The following is a 9,388-nucleotide window of genomic DNA, read 5'->3' as shown; positions in this document are numbered from 1 at the left end:
AATCTGACAACAAAGAGACATAAGCAAGCAACTGGAACACGTAACTTAAAAAAAAAAAAGGGAATATGGGAGGTAATATGTTCAACGAAAGCAAAAAAGGCAAGCCAATATGAGTTTCAGAGAGGAATAATTCGTAGGAATGGTAATAAGAGAGGGAAAACAATTTTATAAAAAAACGAAACATGGAATGACATCTAAAATGAAAGAAATATAACACTGTCAACTGGATGAAGACAGACACTTGACAGTGAGCACAGAAAAGAATTGAAATACTATATGATAAAATATAGTTGCGACGAAGTTCCCCGTGTTGATGACATTTTAACAAAAAATCAAAAGAAAATGAGATTTTAAGAAACAATGCTACGTGCAAAATTTATACAATTTATCAAACCCAGATCAATTAACAATATTGTAAGAAAACCCCAAACTGCAACTGCTTTTAATATCTGTATGTAAAAATTCAATTTCAGGGAAATAATGGGAAGTTTAAATACTAGAGATACAAAAGATATAAAAGTAATACAAACAGTAAGTCATACTTTTATCCAACAAAAAAATAAGTTGCATCTGGCAACCCGAACTAATGAAAGCTGCTAAGTTGTTAAATGACTAATTTCAAAAAGAAAGCGCATTCACAAGGACGAGAAAAATGGAATAACGGAAAACTCGAGCACTGCACTACCTACAATCGCAGGATTCATAAGCTGAAAGACCTATTTACATTAGGATAGCCACCAGAATCAGATCCAAAATATTTTATATCCATCATTAACAAACCAGATATTATATATAAAAATCACTTGAACACTAACAGTTGAATTTTTGAATTTTCTTCCCCGCGAATTCATACCATTCCACTCAGGCCTATTCTTTGATTTAATCACAAGTGAACTTAGCGTCTATAACAAAAGTAACTTATATGTGATTTAAAATACAAAATACAGAAAATGAAATACAAACAGCACAATCAAAGAACATGCAAAGGCTCCAGTAATAATTTTTGATCTTTCAGCATGATATGGTTAAAAATTCTTTTCTCAGAAATTTGAAATACATTTTCCAAAAGTTGAATCGACAAAGCCAAAATAATTTCACTCCACCTATTTCAACCGTATTTGTTTCGTTCACTGCTGGGTAACTCGGTATTTTCATCATCTTCATTTACTGGTGATAAAGTCGTTTTCTCACTTGCTTCTTTCGATAAAGACGCTTTGAGACCTGTTGAAAGCTTCCTCGGCCTTTCTTCCAACTGTAATTTTTCTGAAAGTAATGGAAATTCACGAGAAGTTTATTGGAAACCTAACAGGAGTAAAAATATGTATCATGTCTTCAGACAGAAAGTTTACTCAATGAGCTTATTCAAAAATTTTGCGAAGATGATTTTAAAAAAGAGGAAATTTTCTAAATTATAAAATTTACCGATAGTTACTTCGCCGGGTAATATCAAGTTAGAGTATGACGACTTCCCACCAATGCTCGTTTCAATCACTAAACTGAACAAATAAATTAAAGCTTCTCTCGGTAGTTTTTCTGGTATAAGTGCTTCACAAAATGCATTGAAAAAACCCCATATGAAGCAAATTGGAAATCTAAGATCGTACTTTCCTGTAAATCTTGTTCCGAATTCTTTCGGTGCAAATAGCGTGGTGCATTTGGTGGTGAAGCAGGATCGGGTTCGCTAGTAATTAAAAAACGAGGTTTTGCTGGAAAATTCTCATCTATAGTAAAGAAAACTTTTTCAAAAAGAAGAGTTGGCTACAGTATGTAATAGCAGAATCACAAAATGAGGGAAATCTCTAAGTGAATGTAAAGCTTCAGCTAAAGAATCATTTTAATGAATGCAATAGAGTTTAAATGATCAAAAGACTTTTGTAAAACATAAAAATATAGTAAAATCATACAAGAATCGATATTGAATGTAAGCGCATCAATGTCGGAACTTTTATGTAACGCGATGGTAGTTTTTCTCGAATGTTTATCTGTTTGGTCGTAACTAGCAACATCATATGCTGTATGTCGCCTTATGCGAGCATTTTTGCAGTATGGATAAGTCATATGATATGCCTCGCTATCAAGTGCATCAAATGAATTGCCCTGTACATTAAACCCATATACTTTAAGATTCAGGAGAGATATCACTTAGGTATCATTATCATCAAAGTATAAGACTGATAGAATAACATGAAACTACTATAATAAGCCAAAAACTATGCAAAATGTCAATTTAACTTCCTCGAGCAGATGCACGTTGCTGTAGCATCGCCATTTGCTAGAGACAACCTTAATGACTTTGTTAAACTAGTTTTCTTTTTTCTTTAATACTACTTTTGATAGAGTTCATAAGGTGAAGAAGTCGGTAAGATTATGTCACATCCATCCCCCAACACTGTGTTGTATTTTAAAAAAATGAAAGGAAAAAGGAAACAAACATACTTTGTGAAAATCCTGCCGTTTGGAAGATGTACGTGGTGTGTTATCAACATCTAGCAAATGTCGGCTATATACACCAGTTGATACAGGCTTTAAAAAATATATCTTGGAACACTCGAGCAAATATTTACAAATTATGTTCTATAAACTTGAATCGACTAGTACCAGTAATCTTTTCGATCGATTTCCAAAAATAACTGTCTTGAGAGAATGATTAATAAGAAATATAAACGAGCGATACCGGAAAACTAGTACCGAATTGAGTTCATTAAATTTATCTCTTAGGAATATGCTGATTGATTCATTGCGAGGAACTTTCACTTGCATTTGCGCCGACACAATTAAACCATTGGCATCCAGATTGCTTCGTCTGTATTTCCTGGAAAATCTGCTATCCTACGTCTCTGTTTGGTTACAATTCGTTTTCAAAAATCGGAATATCAATAACAGAATCTTTTAGCAAACCTTGTAGTTTGGTAGTGTTTTTTTCTAACATAAAAGAAGTAAAATGCTAGTGTACACAAATAAGCACACTTACCGATCACCCACCATCAGTTGTGGTGTTTCCGTTGCCGCTTGTTCTAGATTCACTTTACTTTGTGCAGTTGGCAAACCAACAAAACTACCATGTACTTTCAAATGCTGCACTGCTTCTTTGACCTAAATACGAATTAGAATGATAAAGGTAAACATTAAACAAATCTAAAACCAGCTAATAGCATCGTACCTGAATGTGTTCATGATAATCAACTAGACGATCTGCTCCAGATTTTGCATTACTCATTAAGTAGGGTTTCACGTGATTCTCCGCAAACTTATTGAATGCCTGACGATACTGAAAAATTTTCTTATACAGCTCGAGAAAAGTTTGCTGAGAACGAAGCAAATTTTGAAACAGAAAAAAAAAGCTTACCCAGTACTGGCCACGATAACCAGTTATTCCTTCTACACCAGTCATCATATTATTGATCACCTTAATAAAAAATGGGAATTACGATGTTGGTATTTTACGATATCAAAAAACAGTTGAAGAATAACAAGAAAATTAGATCAAGAAAAAAACTTAAAAAACCTACATTTTCGCTGACCATTTCGAAAACAGTTTTCTTGTGCACTTCGTTCTGTTTAACTTCTAATAATTTTACTAGCTGTTTGATTGTTCCACCCTGCCAATAAAAATTTTTGAAGTGGCAGAACTGGACGTAATTAACGGATGCGTTTTTCTACATGATATTTTTCTTTCATGTTATATAATGCTAACATTGAGAAATTACGACCAATTTTACAGTAGAAATGACATCAAAATCTAACCCATTTTAAAAATGACTTATCATACCTGTGCAAAAACAGTGAACAATATGACAACAACAGTACAGGATGCGAACATGTTTTTAGCCTTTACCGACTGAAATTTTCAAAACAATTTTCATCTAGCTAGCAATAAAATTTCCAAGTTCAAAATTGGTGAAGTGTAACAAAATACCACAAAGTTTTTTGAAGTTTGTGGATCTGTAGAACCATGTTAAGCATAGTATATTGTGACGAGAGGACAATTACGACAAGGCAATATGAGATAGGAATAATATGAATTGAAATGAAATAAACTGGATTGAAAGCAAACTAACTGAAGGGTCAAGTGACATTACAAGACCATAACATACAGCACCTCGAATACCGCCATAACTCATGATAAATTGATCAACCAGGTCAATCTTCTGCACTCGATGTACATTTAAAAGATAAGTAAGGGAGAAAACTCCTGAAGAAAAATGAACAGCAACATCATACAGCACGAAAAAAAAAACATAAAACTTGATGCATTTCATCTAACTCGAAAAAATTGCGTGTCGACTGAGTGAGTCGACACCAGTAAATATTCGATTCTTGCGAAATTTTTTTAAAATAAAAGAAAAAACGCTATACCAATAAACCGTTGAATAAAACAACTAATTAAAGTGCCAACAATGAACACAGCATCCCAATCGTGATTTTTTGAAACAGCCGATATGCCAAGATAGACGAAAATTAGGGCTTCACAACTAAAAACCTAAGGATATATATCGATCTGCTTAACAAATCAGAAGTAAGTTTATGTCAAAATTTTTAATTTAAATTTATGGAAATTAAACCTTGATGAGAGTGTTTTCATGAAGTATTGCACAGTAACAAGCGATTTCCGTGATAAATTGCCCACAACAAATTGCTTCATGGTTAGTCCACATATAACGATTCTGTAAATTAAAAACTATAATGCCAATTCAAAATGAAGATTAATTTTGTTAATCGAAATAAGTGTTAAGTTGTAAACGAACGCTAAAATGCCGGACATAGCAACCACTTCTGCTGTTAAGTATGCAAGGTACGGAAAAAGCAAGCATATTAGCGGCTGGACAACATTCAGATGTTGAGAATGTCTGAAAGTTTTTTTGTAAATTTAAACAAGCCATATATTCGGCACAGAGCTACAAGTAATGAGTTATTTGCATTTGCTTGACGAACTAAAAAAAACTTGTAAATGGCAACTTTATACTTGTTTATTACTTCATAACACACTCTTAGATACTAAAGGTAAATTACTTGGTTGTGAAGCCAGTAAAAACAGCCCAAATCAACCCGATTAGCAAACCACCAAACGAAACAACAAAAAATGAAGAAGCAGCTGTAGCATAATCTGCACCCGTAAGACTACCTGCATCTACCATAGCATTGAAGGTTTGATAGAGTACCTTAAAATTTAACTGTAGTTATTTAAAATGGTAATTTGCTCATCCAATTATTTATGATTGTGTACATCGGAATCCCACAATCTTCTATCAGCGTCCAAAACTTATGGGAACAACTGCTTTTGTTCAATATTTAAAATCTTACAATTGTTACGGCATCATTTAACAATGATTCACCAAACACACAGATATAAAGAAGCTGATTAACATGAATTTCTTCAAATACACAAAGAACAGCTACTGGATCCACAGCAGATATTAACGTTGAAAACAGCAATAGTTCGATCAACGAAGTATGCACTTTGAAGTAATCATGTAAAAAATACAACGTCATTCCTGTAAAGAAATATGAATGTAGTACCTAGATATGGGGACAAGAAAATTGAGATATAACACTTTGGATATAGCATTTCCACATGTGTCATCATATTACAGATGGACTTCCTCTAATAAAAACCAAGTAGCTAATTCTCAAGTTAATTTGAAATTACTTAGTGCCCTAATTTTCATTTTACACTTCGAAAATAACATTGCCACAGTAAAATATTTTGAGTGGGACAAACTCTCATTAAAAGACAAATTGAAGACAGGAGAAACAAGGAAATTCCGATATACTGACACAATGACACTATTTGCAAATTAGAAATTACCGATAGCGAAGACATTCCATAATGTTCCAACAACTGCGTAAGTCATTATAGTTCCAATATTCCTATAATTGAAAACTAATGAGATTGTAAAACACTAAAGGACTCTAAAAGTGATGAAGAAGGTAAAAGACCTGAATGACTACCTGAAAAAGTCTTTATTAGGCATGAAGTAACCAGCATCAAGCGCAATAGGTGGCAAGAGATATAAGAAGAACCAGTCTGGTTTGAGATACATCTGCTGAAAGATGGTTAAAAGCAGAGGAATTTATGACTTTGTTCCTGCTTTGATTTTACACATGATTCGTAATGTTACTTGCAGGATAGTCAGAACAAAGATAGAAGTAAGAAAATAATTTCTGCTAAATAGAAAAGCAAGGGTACAAAACCAAAAATAGTCCTCAGTCAAGCAGAAAAATCATACCTCATCCGGATAAATGAGATGAAAGACATAGCCAAAAAATAAGCCAAGAACAATTAGTAATGCTGAGTCGGGTAATAAACTATGGATACTTCGAAAACGATGGAAGACTGCAATTTTACAGCTAAATAAAATTCTAATCATTACTACATGGAAATATTTCGTTGAAATCTTAACAAAAATTAGTTAATTCTAACTTAATCATCGGTATTTGTTAGCAAATAAAAATACTAACTAATTTTCATAATGGTAACCGTAAAGAACCAAAAAGCAATAGCAAGCGGTGCGCTAACATGTTCCCAATGCAACTTAAATAATGATATCCCGTGACGTCTGTGAGCAACATCATCATGACCTGTACTTGACAATATCACTTCTTCATCCTCTTTTTCTTTGTTCTATAATCAATGATTTTTTTCACTTGATTATGCTTATTAAATGTTTTTTTAAATATTAAATGTTCCTTATCAACAGGAACAATTTTATGATAGCTAAAAGCTAAAAAGTTGACATTAATGTAGGATGAAATATAAGCAAGAGAGAAAAAAAAAAGAAAAAAAAGAAAACTCCTTTTATCAATCAGCAGGGCACATCAAATAATTTCAAACAATGACGGCCAAAACTATCATTCGATCATTCTATGCCAAAATTTTCCTTTCAACTATAACTTTGCCAGTCAGATTTCATACGAATAAAAATGAAGTATGATGTAACTCATAGAATAGAACATTTTCAGTTAGCAAATGCATTTGAATTCAGAAGGGTCAGAAACCAAAACATTTTACTCCTTACTTTAGCTGCAGCATGCTCTTTGTCACCATCACCGCTATGAGCTAATTTTTCTCCACATATTCCCACTCCCTAGTAACAATGATCTTTAAAACTTATATCGATTTCATTCCCTTCTTTAGCCGTAATATCATCCCTATTAATCACTACTATAAATACAAAAATCTCGACCAACTTCCCTTAATTATTGGCATGTATTCCGTAATTTTATTCGGTAGCGGCATTTCTATTAAGATTTTCTGTCCGGTGATAGGAAGTACAAAAATCAGACTTCACGATGTTCTAAAATGAACATCACACCGTGAGATGTGACAAAGCACTTTCAAATGTGTCAACTATTCTCGAGTTAATTTGGATTTACCTAAAAATGCCATAATTCTCACTTCACACTTCGGAAGTAACATTTCTATCACAATACGAAGACTGCCAGAAAAATTCTCATTCAATGACAAATTTAAGTCATGCAGATTTTAGTGCATAAAATTTTGTATATGTCAGTCATGTAATTGCTTTTTACTGTTCTCGAGGGTCAATGAGCCAGATCGGTTTCCCAGGAAGATGATGCTACCCTGGAAACCATCCAAATAACAATCTAGAGAAAAGTTCAGGTCTGCAAATGAATAATAAGAAATAAACCAATGAATTGATAAGCAACTTAGCGTAACTTAAAAGTATCGAATCCTTCGTCTGGTGCGCTTTTTATGACGACTATTTTAGAACATGCAAAAAGTGCTGCCAATAGCACGATAACATTTGTCAGTTGTAGAGATCTCCGTGACAAAATCATTTGTGCAATCCTGAAACTAACCGGACGATTTATTCAAATCCTTAAAACGTAAACAGAAAATAGCCACAAGCAAATAACACTTTCCGCAAATGAAAATGAAGGTGTAACATTTCATAAAGTAGTTCCGATGTTAGTGTCTAACTGCGCTAACATCTGTTTAATCCGGCAGCGTAGTATAACAGCTTGTAAAAATCCCGGCTATTACCAACCATTATGACCGATTAAATTCAAAACTGCTTGCCCTTTGGTCCTTTGTTTGATCTCTTATCTGAATTTTCGTAACTAGGATGACAAAGGGGAGCCAGGGTAAGAAGCGCTTGTTGATCGCCAGTGGGTTGGCTTGCTCATATACAAGTAATAATCCAACACTCTGAAACAGATTTCTAAATCAACCAGGACTAAGAACTGTGTATAGCGCTAAATGGCTCCCAACTCAGCATTTTGGATGGTTCATTCATCTCATATAATGAATTATATCGCTGATAATGTCAAGTATTTTTGGTTCTGTGGAGGTCAGGTCCTCAGGATGTCAACAGAGAATAGATGGATGAGAAGTGAATATTGTCCGAAGCTTTTTATCGATAATGCTAATATTATTGGCCAGGACAATACTGAATTTTTTGCTTTTCCTTTTTTTTCTAAAATCTCTGTCACAATCAAATAACTCCCTTTCAGGAAATCAAAACATCACTTTTCATTTATATCAGAATATTGTTGAAGATAAGTCAAATACCGCTCTATTGATATAGACAGGTCAAATACCGCTCTGAAATGGTTAACGAAGCTAATATTAGAATTTTTAAACTGAAAAATGGATTTTGCAAGATGTCAAAGATACATTTCGAATCCTGATAGTTAACGCAAGATTTAGAATGCTTGAAAAATTGCTGAAAATCATATCGATATAAATAGCTATTAAAGTACTTTAAAAACAAATTGATGTTCATTATTTCAAAACTTTAACGATAGAAACGATAATTACAGTGTGATCCATGCTTAGAGCACATTCATTACCGGAAGAACCCTGGACGGTCAGAGAACCAGCTGTCAATGAATACAATGTCTGTGAACATACATTTTTTCAGACGAATTTCGTGCTCGCTATGCATGATTTAAATGCATTGAGAAATATCCCTTCCTTCTCGTTTGATATTACTTCCCTCCCCTTTGGCTTCCTCCATGTTAAAGTACTTCCACTCTATTATTAATTACCTTGTAGGGAAAATTATCTGGCCTGTGACGTCCTCCATTTATATCAAATGATAGCAGCAATAGATAAAGTACTGAAAAGAACAGAGGTAAAATGTATGGATGATGGAACATTGTTCGTGATATCTACTTACAAAGCTAAATCCTCACGTAAATTTCTTGGTACGAGATTCAAGCTTGACAAAAATCCCCTGCTACTGAGAATATGAAAGCTTAACAGAAAAAAAAAAGAAACAATTAATGTAGCCAAATAGCCAGACAACGACAACTAGATCATCACAAGTACCATAAATGGAAAATGGAAAATGATTGATTCTCAGACGTTTATACCACTCAAAATTATTTAGAATTAAATTTATGCCTTGGACGAAACCTTTCT

At 33.5% G+C, this 9,388-nt stretch overlaps 1 protein-coding gene across 1 annotated transcript; it reads right to left on the bottom strand.

Annotated features, from left to right (window-relative positions):
* Window positions 1–1,108: 1,108 nt before the first annotated feature.
* Window positions 1,109–7,237, bottom strand: LOAG_09955 (sodium/hydrogen exchanger 3 family protein; the record flags this gene model as incomplete). Its single annotated transcript, XM_020448055.1, has 23 exons — window positions 1,109–1,263; window positions 1,423–1,491; window positions 1,605–1,706; window positions 1,905–2,097; window positions 2,437–2,523; window positions 2,689–2,812; window positions 2,972–3,093; window positions 3,161–3,268; window positions 3,347–3,406; window positions 3,510–3,599; window positions 3,770–3,838; window positions 4,059–4,192; window positions 4,357–4,472; window positions 4,563–4,664; window positions 4,746–4,847; window positions 5,011–5,159; window positions 5,302–5,492; window positions 5,807–5,868; window positions 5,950–6,041; window positions 6,228–6,334; window positions 6,460–6,622; window positions 7,017–7,057; window positions 7,189–7,237. 23 exons carry the CDS (start codon window positions 7,235–7,237, stop codon window positions 1,109–1,111), a joined length of 2,487 nt encoding a protein of 828 aa, XP_020301767.1.
* Between the last annotated feature and the right edge of the window lie 2,151 nt (window positions 7,238–9,388).

Source organism: Loa loa, assembly GCF_000183805.2.
Source record: "Loa loa unplaced genomic scaffold supercont3.63, whole genome shotgun sequence".
In the NCBI taxonomy this organism is placed as follows: Eukaryota; Metazoa; Nematoda; class Chromadorea; order Rhabditida; family Onchocercidae; genus Loa; species Loa loa.
This window is presented reverse-complemented; position numbering and strand designations above follow the sequence as displayed.